This window comes from Sipha flava, unplaced genomic scaffold, assembly GCF_003268045.1.
Source record: "Sipha flava isolate LNK unplaced genomic scaffold, YSA_version1 130_pilon_pilon, whole genome shotgun sequence".
Classification (NCBI taxonomy): Eukaryota; Metazoa; Arthropoda; class Insecta; order Hemiptera; family Aphididae; genus Sipha; species Sipha flava.
Genome location: NW_020271756.1, coordinates 506,590 through 526,304, shown reverse-complemented (window position 1 = coordinate 526,304; position 19,715 = coordinate 506,590). Strand labels below are relative to the sequence as shown.

Here is a 19,715-nt window from a genome sequence, read left to right as displayed (position 1 = left end):
CTAGATGAACTTTTAGCCTTGACACGTGCCGGTATACTGACAAGTTACAATATGATTATAAGATTGTAAGATAAAATATTACCGATTATTATTAAGACTACTCTTATAAACGGAAATTACTACGGACTCAATTATCTATAAATATGTATATTGTCATTCCAAAAAGTAAAAACTTATAAATTATAACGATAAAAAATAGAAAAACATGGTTTTTATATTTATAAAATTCAACAATTACCTTTTAAATATAGACTAAAACTAAACAGTTAAATTTTACTTACCTTTCATTTTTACCACAGTAATAACGCATGTATGAAATAGCTTCCATTTTATTATTTGTGCATCATTTTCTTTGTATTTTATTTTTTTTATTTCCCATCGTATTTAATGGTAAACTTAATTGATTTACAAACATAAAAACGTGTAAATACGTAATATGTACAACCTAATATTTAGTATTTGTAATAAAAATTAAACATTACAAATTATTTTACTAATAGAATGTAAAAACAAAAATGTGACGCACCCAACTGTTAAATTTATAAATGAATAATAGTAATAACCATTTATATTTACTATCTATATTATTATTGTTATTATTGTTTATTTTCGTCAATATTATTGAAAATAATACGAAGATCGTCGGTGCTCTGGTGCTATTTTTAATTATTTTCAAGACTATTCACGCCACAACTATGTTGAATTATTGTAAAGTGGGGACTGTCGTTGCCCAAACCAACGTTGAAATTCATAGTTTCGCTCGGGACAGCACTAAACGGAAAAAATTTAATGTTTAACATCATAAAAACATGCTTATATAGAGTGAAAATAAATCGATCTAGATTAGTTTTAGGGCATAAACACAAATTATCAAAATTAAAGAGAATGTTAAATAATTATTTTAGAGGGCACCTCGGAAGAATTTTCTTCATTATTTAAATTATAACGCTCAAATAACAGTTTAAAGTAATACATTATTTCAAAAATTTTAATTAACTGTAAATTTAAAAAAAAAAACTTGTAGTAAGTTATTTCCAATCAAAATGGTCATGTTTTTGATACAAAAAAAGGGTGGTATAGCGTCCTTTTAAAATGATGAATTAAAAATGAATGAAATTTTGAATTTGTATAATTTTATTAAAATTGTAGCATTGCCAAACAACTCTGAAGTCAACTTTTGAATATTTAATATACATAAATATAATATAAGCTATAGTTATCTGTTTAGTTCTATACAGCAGTGGCATCAAACTTCAAAAATTTTACTCAGGCTAAATAAAAATATAACGGCCTCAAGCACCCCAGCGACCACAAGCCTACGTTTTTACTTTGCATAGAAAAATAATTTATGCTAATTTACAAGTATTAAGCATGATTCATATTAATCAGACATGAACCGACAGACGCCGTAGCGTATCGTTATCCAACAGAGTCCGACTGGCATTCCTCGTGAGAATAATCCCGAGATCAGAATATTGCAAAGTGCGAACCATAGATCTCTCTGATCCCCGACCTAATTTGAAAAATGTGGTCAGACTGTGGCCTAACCTAAGCATAGGGTTTGGCGCTACTGCTATAAAGTAAATTCATAGGCATGCACCCGGGGTGCCGGACGTACCCCGACATCCCCCGAAATGCAATAAATGGGCTCTATAATTTAAGTCTAAGATTAAGGGACCCGTATTTTAACTGATGTTGCTCTAATTGAATGTAATTTATTTAAAATAAATTATGTTTCGTAACAGAAAAATACAACTAAGTTTTCTAAATGTTCGTGCAAACATTTCTAATGATAATATAACAGCTCCAAATGACTTACAAAAGTAAAAATCATTAATAATTAAAGTTATCTGAGAAAAATACACGAGATTCAAGGAAAAAATTGGGATAAATATAATACAATATTAAACAAAAATTAAAGTTATGTTTATTTAATTACTTATACATTATAATTTATTAAATATACCTACAATTTTTATTAAGATAGAGCTCAAAAGTACTGTAGATACTCCCTGAAATACAGATCTGTGTACGCCTTTGAGTATAAACAGTGATTCATTTGTATTTCATTCACTATTAAAGTTAAAGAATAACATTCACATGAAAATTAAAATTGAGTATTCTTCACTTTTTATTAGAAGTTTTTTTTAATAATTATTATTGAGTTTATGTTTATGAGAATTTTTAAGTATTTTCATAATCTTCCAACATATTTTAAATGGTGGAATTCTATTATACACTGGCCATTACACATGTCTAAAGAATATTTTCAAGAAAGTCTTATGATTTTTTATATATTATTTGTATATATTTATATTATTTATATATTATTTTTTATATGTATTTTAATTCTTATGATTTTATTATAAGTATTTTCATCAGGCCAAAGAAAAATATACATCAGACAATATACTGTTTTATTTATTAGGTATGTTTTAGTTTCCATTAATTTTTGAAGCGAACCTTAAAAGCCGGTTAGTTGATTCGTTATCTACAAAAAATGTCAATAAAATTAATGACCAGTCTCCATTACAAACACCATGTGAATGTATAGATATTATTATCATTTTGAGTTCAAAAATTTACATGAGAAAACCTTAAAAACTTGTTTGCTGGCTTACTGCAGCGAGCCCCATGGATAACGATTTTATTTATTTATTTTTTTTTTTATACACAAATCGTACACGTGGCGTTGTATAATAATAGTATTTAACATATATAAGAGTTTAGACCACAGAGTGTTCATAACATTGGGAAACTTTTTCGACGATTTCCAATTCAAATCATTATGTATCTCAAACTTTTCAAACATTCTGTAGGCCTGTATTTAATTAATTTTTTCACTTTAGTCTATTATAATTTGTTTTCTACTGACTAAAAAAACATTACAAATTACAATACTCTATAGTCAGTCATATATGTCTAAATATATTATGCACATTAGTCTGCCATTGGGATGGCCAGTGATAAGAGATATTTGAAATTGAATTCTTTGAAGTATATTGGAAGATGAAGGAATAAATTAGATAAAATATAATTTTCATTCTTTGTTGCAATGTCGGAAATATGTGCCAGCTATAAAATATCTAAAAATTATACTTTATATTTAAATATGAATATAAATTTTCGGAATTATATGTTCTCGGAAGTCTTTATACATGACAGTGAAAAAAACGAAATCTTAATATCGCTACAATTTAATAGATGTTCATCAGGTCATTTTTAGATTATGATGATCCATTAGACTTTAACAAAATTATTAAAGACTCATCTTAAAACTCATTATCCAGACTTAAAAAACTTATAAAAAAAAAAAAAACACGGAACAAATATATGGTAAGTAAGTTACAATTATATTAATTAAGAATAAAAAAATACTTTAAAATTAAAAAAAATTACCTATTTAAATATTACTCGTATATCAAAAATATATTATAGAATCAAAAACACTAATTATTTTCAAATTGTTTTTTAGTAAATGTGTTTTGTCTCATACGATAAGATGCGTGTCTCACGAGTCTATAACGTCAACCGCAGTTTGGTCATCCCTGATATATTCTGACGTTTTACCACAATGCCTACAAAAGAGATAAAACGAGTTTTCTCCCCTATACATTCTATTTTCATATATATATATTTATATATTTAATGTAGTGTAACGAAGACTACTACACGACAAGTCTTTTTAGGATATCTTTCGTTCTGTGATTTCTTCTCGCACCGCATCATGGTGATCACCCTAAACAACAAAAAGTAATAACAACGATTTACACGCCTACCAGCTGCAGCTGCTGTTTTGAAAACACGAAACACGTATCGAATTCCACTGTATATTCTCGTAACCCTCTGGGTCTCGTCGGTCGACGTTTTGTAAAACGAATCCGATTCGTCGCCTGCATTTTATATGTATATGCGTAAGTATATTGTGTGTGCGTACGTGTGTGCAGCTGTTGAACACCACCTTTTGTGCGTGACTGTCCATGAGTAGCTGCTTAATTTTTGTTTTAATCCTGAGTGCAGGAAAAAAAATAAAAACTGACGAATATATTTTACATGTATAGTGTATATCTCAATGTACACTGTACATATACACTGAATTATCATTGAAATGAATCAAACCTAAACCACAGTGTGTATGAATTGTATTTGATCGTGCTTCTCCACCAAGATTGTGATATAATAGTTTTATAAGCTTATGACAAACTAAAACATTTACGATTACAAAATAAACCACAATGAAAAATTTGGATTTTAGTAGAAGTGTTTCGCTTTATACAAGATTTATTTTCCAAATCTATGAAAAAAAAAAAATTATAGTGATATTTGACCTGTTACTTGGGAAAAATGTTTTTTCCCTTTGATCGAGTATTAACAAATAATTTTCTTTTCGGTAACAATATAATATCATAATTATGTATTATTCGTGTGCTCGAGTAACAAATTACGTGTTACATAGGAACTCAGTCTTTACTTTGTGTTTAACATAACATAACAATTACTGTAAAATAATGTACGCCCTGTTACTACACGCATCAGCTGTATAATCTTTATTCTTTATTAATCAAATTACTGTATATTTTTTAGACAATGCTTGAATTAAAATATTGTAGTTATACGTGCTATATATGAATATTGAAATTAAATTGAACGTTTTTTCTAGAATTCATTAGAGCCGCCATCATGATCACCAGTAGAAGGGACGAGAGAGGAAGCAATATGTTGATAAAATACGCGAACGTTGACCTACTTTAATAAGAGATCAATACCGTACAAATTTGATGACGTGTAGTCCAGAATCTAGATGTCGACAGATGTCAGATAAACTTTATACATTTTATAATAGTGTATAATAGACGATGTTAAATTTGATAAATTTACGACCAGTCATTTAAGACAATAATTACACGCATTCACGCAGTTCACACTACTTCGTGTATTGATAATGAACTTGAACAATGCATTGGCATGAATAATTTAAGACGTTTTAAAGAATATACCCATTACTCGTTTGATTAACAAACTCGTTAAAAAACAAAATAATTTTTCATAGCACAGAAATTATTATTATTACTAAGAACCAGGTTTATATGGCCTAAAAATTTAACTAAAGATTCAGTTTAAAACACGCCCAAGATTATATTAAACTATTAAATAACGAAAAAGCTTAATAGATAAGGTAACAACATTATAATGAATTGTAAAAATGTGTTATTTATTATAATTGAAATGGCTCTCATTCAGTCAATTTTGGTTTTAGAGTCATGGTTAGTTGGTCAAAATGACTTAAAAAAATTCAGTCTATCCGAATATGGTAGTAAAAATACCGGTTGATATTAAAAAAAAAAATTAGTTGTATTGCGTATACGCGTACCAAGAGGGTTAAAAATTTGAAATTTATCTGAAAATGTGTATTTATTTACCACTAGCTTGTAAAAAAAAAATTCGATTTATTAGAACATAATCCGGCCGAGAAATTCAGTGTTCTCTAAATTGGTGAATACACGGTACATAGTATTTTCTAAAATCAATACTGCTAGTGATGGGTGGTATCGTACATAGTCAGGAGCACGAAAAATTATTGCTGCCCGTCATGCGCCAAGTGGTAGTTTTCTAAAGTGGTTATCAAATCATTAAACTAAAAGCTGTGCCACCCGGGTGCCAAGGTTCGGTCAACGCTCATTGTTTGTCCCTGTGAATACAGGTACTTAACAGTACAATGTTGAGAACCAACGGTTACAACGGTTGGTATGAACAACGGGTCGCGGGCGTCAACGCTTATTTTTCGTGCTCCCGACTATAGTTTTGACTGTTGATAATTTCAAAAGTCAATCGAGTCAATTGGTTCTACTTTCTCTCAGACAATTATTCGGTTAGTTTATGAAAAACGATTGAATAAATAAATAGTTAACTATCATATATTTTGATAGTTTTCACTTGTTAGTGTTCATCATTAAATTAGAAATACGTGTAGGTACCGGTCCAATGTGCGACCTACACATATATTTTCGGTCTAATGTGCGACCTAAATTATAGGTATTGACCTATGTCCTACACTGCAATTTTTTTTTAGTTATTTTAGTTATTAATTCATTTATAATAAATTAATTATCCTGAGTTTCGTTTTTTACTCGTTCTCTCACATTCCTTTAATAATCCACCTAACTCTTCGTCGTTTCTCACTTTGGTACAACGATTATTATTTTCATTTAGTGTTGGTAATAATTCTCGGTCTTGCAAGAATTGTACACACATTCTTTCATCGTGTATAATATGTCGATATAGGTATCCTAATGTAGCACTCATAATAAAAACTACAAATTTACTAAAATCACAATAACGCCTTATTTAAACTTATTAAAAAAAACTCACAATAACGTAATTCGATACGGTTAACAATTATCACGTTTGTATCTATATTTTCTACACAAAAATAAATATATTTCCCCATGTCATACAAGAAAATACACACATTGGCCGTAGGTCGCACATTAGCCCGGCAAAGATAAGAATAGGTCAATTATCAGTTGTAGGTCGCACAATGGACCGGTGCCTACGTGTATTATAGCCATTAGCTTAAGTATAATTATACATTTTAAGTATTTATATATATATAATATCTATCCCATAACGTAAATATTTTTTACAAATAATAAAAATGGTGAGATACACTCAGGGGGTTTAACTCCCCTCCGAAATATTAGAAAGAAATGTATTAAAAAAAAGACCTGACTTACAAATTTAATAGTTATTTAAAAGTTTCCTATGAGACTTGTAAATAAAATATATAAATTATATAATGAGTAATCAAACATATTATTAAGCATCATTTTCCATTTTTCAAAACCCGCCGAAATTTTTTTCTGTGTTTGCCCCTAAATACAAGAGTCGATTAGATATAGTGGCAGATAACTAATATTAGTTAATAATTGTTCTTATTCATCATTTTATATCATTGTACCATTGAATTAAAAAAAGGATTCTGAAAAAAAAGCTGCAACCAAGAATTATCGATATTTTAACTCACAATAATAGTGTACATATGTGAAACTTATTATTACATTTTCAAGATTTTTTTGATCGACAAAATGTATTCAATTTATATTTTACGAAGAGAAACTAATAAAAGAAGAAAATTTGAAATATTCAGAAATAGTACAAAAAAAGTAAAAATCTTTATATCTCTATACACTATATAGGGTACAATTCTCTGTAGAACGATGATACTCGTATACTCAAACAGTGAAAATCTTAAGTTTCTGCAATAATAATTTTTTAAGTTATGGCGAAAAAAATTCGATTCTGTCGAAACCGAAATAACGTTAAAGTTACGTCGTTTATTTTGAAGTTTGTCATCAGTTTTCCCTGGTTATTTCAAATTTGGAAAACTTAAATAGTACAGAAAATTACCTTTTAAATTTAATATTGATTTTTAACTCGGTGCAATGAGTACAATATTGTGCTCAGCGTTGCCAACATATTTTGATAGGTACATCGTACATCTATAAAATTATCGTATCAAGCGAATAGTCGGCCTATAAAAATGTTTTTCTCACTTCGCTCAAAATATTCTGAATACTACAATTCGCCGTGTCGTGTCGTGTTGTGTAAAAATGCTCATAAAGAGATATGGTGCTGGTCTTACAACAAGCCGTGTGATAATAAAGGCATAATATGTGATACGTGATTATCTATAGTTAAATCACGGAATAATTTCATATATTCTGTATTCCTGTGGTTTAATTATGCATTTATATCAATAATATTTTATGTAATTTTTGGTTATCATATAGATCAGGGAAACGCAACCTGGAGGTCACCAAATTTTATTAAGGAGTCGGCAATAGTTTAACACCAAATGGACTAACTATATATTATGTATTTTATTTTATATAACTTTATATTTAAATTTTAGATTTTATGTAACTCTAATTTTGTATTTTTTTTTTTTTTATGTTTTGGATTAATTTAATTAAAAAAATATTAAAATTGCCTAAAACTAATAATTTAATTTATACGAATAAAATGTTTGTATGTATTAAGTGTATATAAAGTATATATTATAGTATAAACACTGGTGTCCCACGAGCGCCCTTGAAGTGTGCCGCGATAAATCTATAAATTCTTCTATAAGTATGTATTTATCAGCTTATTATCGATGAAAACTGATCGAACTAATAGTAGATACATATAATATTATGTATTGTAAGTATGCCCGTCGCAGCCGTTTCAATCGATCAATTGTATTAATATATTTCACATTAAATAATACTCTAATAAAGTAGACTGTAAACAGTGTATATATATATATATATATATATATAAAATATGGTTCACATAATACATGGAATGGTGTGCTGCGAACATTTTGTTGGAGATAAAGAATGCCGCACTGTTCAAGAGGTTGAAAACCACTGTATTATACACTAACATAATGTTAGTAGGAAGGGGGATCACTTCATCGAAATAAATGAATTTGAGGGTCGTGGATCAAAAAAAGGTTACAAAAAATGATGCTTATATTATTTATATATAGTGGTGTTAGTGGGGGCACTTCGATAATATTGCCTATTCAGTCGTTCACACAGATACATAAAATAACAATATATACAGTTTAGTATATTTGTGGTTGGCCATGTTTTTATAGGGAACTGTTAAATACAAGTTTGTTTACTTTGTAGCTATAATACTCTAACACAACTTTGCTCACGATTGATGGGGACAGTTTTGAATTTCGAATAGAAAGATTCAGTTTTAACACATTTTATTTACAATTTATTATCATAGTATAGATATGTATGTAAACGAGTTATTCGTAATTATGGTTCTTTTGTTTATTGTCGGAAAAAAATTGACGTGACCAGTGACTGCGTCGGTAAATTTGGTATTTTCTCAACTTGGCCATCGGCCGATAAAATCGTAATAAAACCGATTATTACCTGCCCAATAAAATATTTACAATTAATTATGGTATAATCATAATCTGAGTTTAATAAATTTAATTAAATATACTTTGTCTGTTAATAATAACAATACAATAATATAATAATATATACTATCTACATACTATTACAGTAAATAAAATAATCAAGTACAATGTGCTGATGGGGTTCAGAGTTTTAGTTTTTGCGGGGCGGATTAAGACAGCGGTTTGCCAGTTTCCGACTATTTTACTTTGTAAAAACTCATAATTCTGGATTTTATATTATATTAAAAATTAAATTAATAAGTAACATAATTTTCTTTTTTCTTTCTGATCACACTGATATTTCCTCTTAAAAAATGCTGGATTTATTTAGACATCACGAATTATTATGGCTCTTAGCAGGAAAAAGTTTTAAACCAATGACGTCGTAGCCCACGAAACCATGACAACAGTGATTACGAGAAAATCAATGTTTTGTATTTCTTTTTTAAATTGAATTTAGAATTAATTTTGATGCTTTTATTATAAGTTTAAAGTTTACTTCATTATATTTACCCATATAGTTTGCGAGACAAAGTTTCTTTCCTATACTAATTGTTTTCTTCAATTCTTAGTCATTTAATTACTTATTATTTTAAAAACTATACTTAGATATACTGGCGCAACTAAAGCTCAAATATAAGGGGTGCTGAAATTGCTGAAAATAAAATTGAATGGTATTTCACTGTAATTACTATAGATTATATAGATCTGAATAAAAAAAACTGGTGTGCTAAATTTGAACTTAGGAGTGTTAAAAACCCTATTGCGCTTATGATAACTTAATTGCATGGGCGCCGACTACTGAGGTGCCGTGGTGCTCAAGCATCCCATAACCTATTCCATGGGGTGCGGAGCACCCCACGAAATAAAAAAACAACAATATGAAATTACGTAATATTATTTCCACGGTCACACGATATAAAATAAAGTATTTTTGGAGATTTTAATATTAACCTATTACGTGTGGCCGCGTGGGCTAAAAATACATATCGATATTGCTTGAAATTCCCGTATTAGTATCCGAAAAATGCGTATCTAATGGACTGAACCGATATTATCTATTTTCTAAGATTTCGTGATTCAGTATTTCTATAATAGTCGTAATTGATAATTTGTATCAATTAACCGTCGACCATTCGATATCGAAGCACATTGCAGTGATTATAATTTATAATAGCATAGTTTTGTGTATTCTTAACTTTTAAAATGGATAAGTGGTTAATAAAAAAATCAATTAAAACCACAGATCACTCTACTGATGCGAATAACAGTTCTAACTCTTTGAATGTTGAATCGAAAAGTGAAATTTCTCAAAAAAAAAGGGTGTTTCAAGAAAAATGGTTACAATTATATCCGTGGTTATTATATGATCGCGTGAAAGAAAAATCATTTTGTTCAACATGTTCAAGTGCTGTTGAAAATAAAGTTGATCTTCCTGCATCTTCTGTGCCTGATCAAAATTTTAAAAACGCATTTGTAGTTGAAGGATTTTCTGCGTGGAATAAAGCTTTGGAACGATTCAAATTCCATGAAGGTAAATATTTAAATAACATTATTTAGCTATTCCAGAGTAGAAATCGATTTTTATCAATTTTTGTCTTAATTTATCTTTGTAGTCAGTTATTTTTTTCGTTTACACTTTTCTACCTCACAAAAATATTTTAAATACACAATTGTAATAGATAATCGTAGATATGATATTTTAAATTATTATATAAATAAATATTAAGATAAAATTATCCCAAGTTGGGTTAATTGCAGAGTTGGGTCCCCAACTGCAGTATACTGCACAAATTCATAATACAAAATATTTATCGCATTATAACAATTCGAATGTATGTATTTTTTGGTAGTAATTTCCATCGAGCTTCAGTTTTATCTACGGCAACACAAAAAAAAGGATTTAACATATGTGCATCTATGAGTATTTCTAAAACTAAAGAAATGAATGACGCCCGGTCCACTCTTTTAAAAATTATTTCATCTCTTTATTTAACGAGGCAAGGTTTAGCAGTGCGTGGTCATGGTGACATAAACTCAAATATTCAGCAATTACTCATTTTACGTTCTAATGATGTTCCGGAATTAAAAAGTTGGTTGTTAAGAACTAAATATAAATGGTTATCTCATGATATTCAAAATGAAATACTATCTCTTTTATCCGACGAAGTTCAATTAAATATTGTTTCTGAAATAAAAAATGCATTCTGTTATTCGATAATATTAGATGAAACAAGAGATATTTCAAATATAGAACAAGTTTCTGTGTGTATTCGCATAGTAGACAAACATTTAAATATAGCAGAACATTTTTTAGGATTTTTCGAAACTCCTTTTACTGACGCTGAAACATTATTTAATTTGGTAATGAACACTTTAAATAGATTTGACATAAATATATCTAAATGCCGCGGATAATGTTATGATGGAGCAGCTAATGTCAGTCGACATATTAGTGGTTTACAAAAACGAATAATCGATGTTGGATCTAGAGCAACTTTTGTTCATTGTACAGCCCATACATTAAATCTTGTAGTGCAAGATGCAATGTAGAATATTGATAAAATTCGAGACTTTTTATCTACTTTACGTTCATTGATAGCATTCGTAAAAGATTCACCAAAAAGACAGGCCATATTTAACTCTTTTTAAGCTGAATAAAGTACAAACGGTCTTTCAAAATACTGTTTCATTGTGACCTTTTTGTCCCACAAGATGGTGTGTTAGAATTGTTTCATTAAAGACTATTAATTCAAATTAGAATATACTTCACACATTCCTTAATCAACTAGCCACGGAAAAAAATGAAATAGGTGCTAAGGCTAGTGATTTTTCGAAACAACTTTATAAATTTTATTTTTATTTTTTGATACATATATGATATTTATTTTCAAGAGAATAGAAATTTTGAATTCGGAACTTCAAAAAAAGTCATTGCATTTCCAAGATGCAATATTAAAAATACAAGCTATCATAATTTCTATAGAAGAAAAACGAAAATCTGGGTTTGACCAACTGAGAAAATATTAATAATAGATCAAAAGAGTTAGGTTTAGGTAAAATGAAGCTCCCTAAACAAAGAAAAATTCCTAAACGTTTAATTGAAGGGAAACAGGGACATTATTTTAAGTCAGCTTAAGATCATTATAGGGCACTATTTTTTGAAGTGATTGACACCACACTATCTACTCTGTATACTAGATTTCAAAACAACGTTATTGAACATCTTGCAAATGTTGAAAAATTTATTGTTAACCCCAAAAAAATTAATACATCAATTATAACTGACTATTATGGCTCAGACTTTGATGAGACAAAGTTAGAGTTACATCGTAATATTATGTTGGATATCGCTAAGTCGAAAGGATTTAATGTATCAACAGTATCGGATGTCATCGATTTTTTTAAAGAAGAATTTTATTTACAAGATTTGGTACCGGAATTGGTAAAATTAATTAAAATTATATTAACCGTACTAGTTTCTTCGTGTACAGCAGAACGTTCTTTTTCTGCTCTTCGGCGTTTAAAAACATTTCTACGATCAACAAAGGCTCAAACACGACTTAACGATATAGCGGTATTACATGTACATAAGGAAGAACAAATAAACATTGACGATGTTGCCAATAAGTTTATTAATAAGACCAAAGTAAGGAAAAATACATTTGCAATTTGTTGAACATGTAGAAATATAAACCTACTGTATAACTTTTTATTTTAACATTTTAAAATCTGTATAAAGACGCACAGAATGTTATTTTTATTTATTTAAAAATTAAATTAATTTTAACCTATATTAGTTAAAATGCACTTAAATTATTAACCAAAAGAATAAATAAATATTTTGATGAAAATATTTTAGTTTTATTTTGCTTGCGAGCCTTCATTATTTTAAGAAATAAGGCGAAAACGTTTTTATAATTTTTCCAACTTTTACCTTCGGGCATATATTTTAGGGATAAGAAAAAAAATAACCTTATGGTTAACCATTATTTATTTATTTATTTATTATATATTATTTATATATTATTACTATTTATTTGTCAAAAAAAAATTTAATCTGGTACCTACAACTTTGGATTTTGAGCACCCCATGGAACTTGGAAAACCCGGCGCCCATGCTTAATTGATTAAATTGTTTTATATTATGAGCACAATAAATGTATTGATTTTACGAAGATGTGTTATTTGTGTAAAAAATATGTAGAATAGTAAAAATGATCAGATCTTTACAAAAGTTTTCTAATAAAATTATTTAATTCAATTAATTAAGAAACTACCTATTTCATAGATTTTGTGAATTTAATAATTTGTGTATTATTATATACATAGATAAAAACCTGAAATGGACGGATTCGAAAACTTAATAAAAAAAAAAATTATAAAATAAAATTAAATCTTATATTAAAAGCACTAAAATTAACTATTAATTCAAATTTTAAAAAAATTCAAGACATTGATATTTTCGTTATCACTTTTATCATAGTTTTATGGGTTATGACCATTGAACTATATGATAACTGGAATGCTTACTAGCCATATGAACAACAATGTAAATAAATGTGATAAACAAAGATAACAAATATATTAGGTAATGTTTTCTCTCTCTTTGTTTATTATTCTATTCAACAATTTAATGTAAATCAAAAATCTTATTAATTTAATCGGTTTTAATTTAATATTGTATTTTATAATTTGTTTAACACCTAATGAATTTATATTTACGTACCTTAGGTTTCATATAATAAAATGGTTAACTATTGTAGTGCCTATAATTGCACAAATTCAAGCGATATTAATAAAGGATTAATTTTCCATAAGTTCGTACTTAAATTATTTTAGAATATAATACCTATTTATTATTTGCTATTAAGTTTTTTCATTGATTTTACTTAAAACTTCAATTCTTAGTTTTTTTAATTATATACTTAATTATATATTAATATTACTACTAATACATTATTATATAATATTAAAACATTATTATATATTATACAAAGTAAATTATTTTAAAATTACCATTTTGTATTAATTTAAATATTAAAATAAATGTACGTGTGCACCTATGCAGACTACTTTTATATTGAATAATAATCCAATATCTACCAACAGCAAACATAATTTTATCCTGTTAAATCTAAAAACCTTTATAAAAAATATATATTTATAGTGATGTTTAATATATTTAATATGAGGGAAACATCTATTCTCTCCAATATAAATGCCACTAACGAATGTCTGTAATTATTAATAATTTTTAATTTTTTGGTTCAGAAAATTATTTCTATCACTGACACTATATACATTCATTAGTACTTGATACGTGGTAGTTTAAGCCTTCAAGCTTAAAAATAATTATTTGATAACCAGTTTTGTTTTCAAACACATATTGCAACAGATTCACGGTTTTAAATACCTTAAAAATTTTGTTAAATCATTTTTAATTGAAAGCAAAACAATTTTTAAATATATTTTCCTATATAGCAGTACATGTTAAACAAAGAAGGAAACACCTAATTGATATGCTATCTTTTTTTAACACGATCGCTCGGGCAACACTGTCTAGTGAACGTTCCAGTTATCATATAATTCAATGGTTATGACGTCATGGATTCTACAAAACATTTTTACTTTTATTCCTGATATTGTTCTATGCCGTCAGGAGCCTCTAAACACAGGAATGCACCTTAAGCATTCTGCGCATGCGAGTAATTTATTCACCACTATCATAATGTTAGGCTGTTATCAATATATTATATCAAATCACTATTGTACGGTAATAATATACAAGCGTCTAGAGACCACAGTTATGTATAATAAACATTATTATACATATCTGTGGTAACAGCCTAACATTATGATAGTGATGAATAAATTGCGCGCATGCGCAGAATGCTTAAGGTGCATTCCTGTGTTTAGACGCTCCAATGTTTGCATTTGTCTTATAACCGGTGAGCATTCCAGTTATCATATAGAATTCAATGGTTTTCAACGCTCTTATGCTGTCCGTGTTATTTCTTATCAGTGTCCTTTCTGATAATCGTATTCTGTGGTTGTGCTAATGAGCAAAACTTCTATTATTTGTGCGGTAACCTAACCTCTGATATGTACTATCTTCATCTCCCTCACATTTCTCTCAACTATTTGAGTTCGGTCACCTTGGACCTAAACCTTCATTCATCTCGATTATTTTATCCCCTTTGTGTACATCTACAGCCCTCGTATCATCCTTCATCATATCTAAGCATCTCTTTTATTGTCTTCTTCTTCCTCTTTTCCCTTCAATGTTGATTTTCATAACCACTGTTACTGATTTTGTTTCCTCTCACATCATCACACGCTCAAACCATTTGTTTATATTCTCTCATCTGGTTAATCTTTAATTGTCGATCCCAATAAAATAATTTAAATTATCAATATCAGAAGGACATTTTTTAGTACGGTTGTAAAATAATTGTATTTTTTTGTACGATAGTAAAAATCAATTGTACCTACTTAAGACAATGTAATTCACTGCGTTTTTCTATCTTCATAACACAAGTGTTAGTCAATTGATATTGAAGAAGAGAAATTGACTCAAATTTGTGGGCGTTCATGGAATAATATATCTTTACACACAATTATAAATATTTTCACATTTGGTTATACTGCATTTTTGTTATTGCTGTTCCATGCGGCCGTCCCGGACGTTTTCTGTTAAAAAAGAGATTGGCAAAAAGTTTGAAATGTTGATGTTCCGATATATCGATGTATCTATTTAATCTATTTGAAACATTAATGTTTACTTTAATAATTTTTAAGAAAAATTGTATCTGTGTTATATGTATGTATGTTATATATAAAATGTAAAATATTTAAATAAACACGTTATTTAAACACCGGACTTCGTATTAGAAAAAAATCGATTTTTTTTCAAAACATCGCAATAAAAACATCGCTGTAGGGTTTCGATATATCGAACGAAAACATCTATGTTTTTAAAAAATCCATGTATTTTGCCATTCTCTTGTTTAAAGCATTACCGTTTTTTATGCTACGTCGACTGATGACTTCTCGCGTCTATAAACGGTATTTAGTAAAAGTTTACATTTTCAATTTTAATTTTTGTTCTATACTTTGTGTTTTTACAGTTGCCATGCCATCGAAGTGTTATGCTATAATTGGTTGTCTTACTAAATGCAGTGATAAAATTACTCCTCGTCATTGATTCTCCCAAAATCAGTGCCGGGTTAAGGGGAGAGCAAAGGGGGCAGTGATATAGGTATTAGTCATAATACAAACTGACCACTCAATTCTTAAAACTTTGAAATTCTATAATCTTTTTTATTTGTCATTCTTAATTAATTTAATCTCTAGTGATAGTGTTTTAAATATTTAAAAGCTATTTATCAAAAAATATATATTTTACAAAATGGGACTATCCTAATATGGAAACTATAGTTTAAAAAATGCAAGCACAAATTTCCCATTAAAACAAGAAAATTGTTAACATACAATTCCATATTATATATTTTTTTAAAAATTTTTATTTCTTTAAGTATACATATTCAAAACAGTTTCATATTATATTATTTAGTATTCATAGGGGTCACATAAAAAAACTAAATTTATGATACGCAGGTATACGGATATACTGGCTATACTATAAACAGTAAGAAATTGAATTTTATCTTTTTCTACAAAAATCAAATATACCAAACATATTTCCTTGTTATCCCATTTATTAAGCACGGTCATTATTTTTAAATTTTAAACATCTATTTTTAGTTTTATTTCACGGAAAACTAGTTTAAAAAACCGTTACACTGATGCAAGTCAATATTATAGTCTTAAATTTTATTTTAACAATTTTAATTTCGGCAGCTAAATATTTCTCGTTGATCGTAGATTCTACTCCCGATATCATAAAGTTTGACCAATTAACAATTGCCATTAGATACGTTAATTTAGACGGGACTGCAGTAGAACGGTTTTTATGTTTTATTCCATCGGTTGGACATAAAAGTGAAGAAATGGAAGTCGTAATATTAACGACATTAACTGAATTAAATATCAACATAAATTATTGTCGTGGAAAATCCTACGACAATGCCAGAAATATGTCAGGTATGTATAATAGTTTACAAGCTCGAATCAAAGAAAAATCAAAAAACGCAATTTTTAGCCCATGCTCAGCACATTCCTTAAATTTGGTTGGTTGCCATGCTACTGATGTAACTAAGAAAGGTTATAACTTTTTTTCACTTGCCCAAAATATCTATGTATTATTTTCTGCATCGACGTGGCGGTGGGAACAACTTTGAATAAGTTTGAAAAATATACCAAACTCAATGTTTGTAAAAAACTTATGCCCGACGAGATGGTCATCAAGATTCAGTGTTTGTAAGAGTTTGAAAATTGGGTATAAGGAGTGTTAAATTCATTGAAATCTATAACTTCAAATTTGGATCAGAAAGTCGGTATAAGACATGAAGCAGAATCCATGTACAAAAAAATTGACTTGCTCAAATTCTCATTTATGATAGCTCTGTGGACTCCAATATTAGAAAGATTCGACGCGACAAATAAAAATTTACAACGTATTAATATTGATTTATCTTGTGTTGTGAAATTGTATTAATCTCTAGAATTGTATGTAAAAAATATGAGAAATAGATTCGATAATATATTAGTTGAAGCAAAGCAAATTAGTGGGCATCAAATATTTTCTTACAAAGATAAAAGAAATAAACGTAAAAAATGTTTTCATGATGACCTCAATGTTCAAGAAACAATATTTCATGGACAAGAGAAATTCAAAAGTGAAACATTTTTACCTATTTGTGACACAATCATTTTATGTTTAAATGAAATAAAAATGGCATATATTGAGATTAATAAGATATTTGGTTTTTCTTAAATATGGAGGAAATCGACAATGAGATTTTACGTGAAAAATCAAAACAATTAGTAGCTATTTATAGTGAAGATTTAGAACTTGACCTCGAGAATGAGATTATTCAATTTAAAACTATAGTGAAAAATTTTTCAGAAGATGAAAAATTATTCATGCATAGTTTGCTTGAAGCATTAACTATATCAACGTTAAATGATTTATTTCCTAACGTGGAAACTTTTTGTATCCATACCATGCTTAAACGCTAGTGGGGAGAGATCATTCTCAGTTTTAAAGAGAGTGAAGGACTACCAAAGAACATTATTATCTAACGAAAAGATGTCATCATTGGCTCTAATGTCTATCGAAAATTGTATCCTATAAAGTATGGATTGGAATGATTTAATAAAAGAATTTGCTTCACAGAAAATTAGAAAAAAATTCTAAATTTTAACTTGTGTTTAAATGATTATAATATTTAACTAATGTTTATAATGTTTATACTTACTAATTATTAGTTCTATGATATTAAAACTACCGATTTCTATATTACCGATAATATAAATGCTAAATATAAATTTATATGCTTATAATTATATATAATCTAAACAATTGTAACGCTGTTGTTATGTATGTTATTTTTTAAGATGAGTACAGGTTTGTAAAGGGCGGAATTTTAAAATTTGCCCCCAGGCAGCATATTTGTTAACCCGGCACTGCCCAAGATCAAACTATATTCGATATTTGTGAGAAGCGGTCTAGAAATAATATAAATATATATATATATATATATAAATCAATTTACATTGTTTAAAAATCATCTGTTATATGCGATAAACATTTTGAATAGAGTTGTAGAATTCCTGGAATCAAGAAACTCATTCATAACTCTGTTCCAACATTAAATTTTCCAGTAAAAGCCTGTAATTTAAATTTATGTTATTACTTTAATCTGATGTTAATTAATATAATTATTGTTTTATTATGTATTCCATAGACATATGTTATTTCTTAAAGTCATCTTTAAGAAATTTGTGTTACATTTTTATTACCAGACAGTTTAAATTATTTACTATAGTTTGATATTTTTAAAATATCAATAAACAAATGCATTAAACTTTCTTCTGTGTCAATTCGTCATACCGTATAAAACTTATTACTATAATCCTATTTTATATATGTGTATATCTAAATGTAATTATTAACAATATTATTTTGTGCTTGAGATATTAAGAATAATGAGTATTATAATTAAAAATATTCGTATTGCTCATTTCTGATCATTGGTTATGCTTTAATAGTAGGTAGTTTGTTATTTATCTTGAATCTTGAACTACGCAATTCTTAAAAAAATATTATTGCCTGAAGCTATATCGACATTAAAAAATGAAAATATTAAAAATCTGTTTTTATTTTTTTTTTAAATTGCATAAATAGAATAAATAATAATTTGTTTTCATGCTATTACTTATATACATTTGTTTTCAGGTATGACTGAAGAAATTGTAAGTGCAAACAATTCTACAACCAATAAAATAATAGATTTGACCGAGGATTCTTTTTCTATGGACATTAGTATTGATTAAATCAATATTTTATTATACTTTGACACAAGTTATAAAAAAAGTATTTAAATATAAAATTCACTAATATTGTCTATTTTTACTAATGAAATCTTATTTTAAGGTAGAAAGTAAAAGTGTTTCAACATTATGTTCAAACACAGAAACCCAAAGGTGTATTAGGTGAAATAAATATGAAAAAATCATCACAGTTAACTCTGCGGAAATCTCTTCTTTATAATGTTAAAATGTTTAAATGAAAAAATGTAGTTGTACAAAAACTTTTTTAAGAAACATCTTGAAATACCATGAG

The 19,715-nt window shown here is 27.9% G+C and overlaps 1 protein-coding gene across 1 annotated transcript; it reads left to right on the top strand.

Moving 5' to 3' along the window:
• The first annotated feature begins 10,171 nt into the window (after positions 1–10,171).
• Positions 10,172–19,711, top strand: LOC112694450. The gene is made up of 3 exons (XM_025569914.1): positions 10,172–10,499; positions 19,329–19,466; positions 19,527–19,711. The coding sequence occupies exons 1-2, from the start codon at positions 10,172–10,174 to the stop codon at positions 19,424–19,426; spliced, it is 426 nt and encodes a 141-aa protein (XP_025425699.1). The 3' UTR covers positions 19,427–19,466; positions 19,527–19,711.
• Positions 19,712–19,715: the final 4 nt, after the last annotated feature.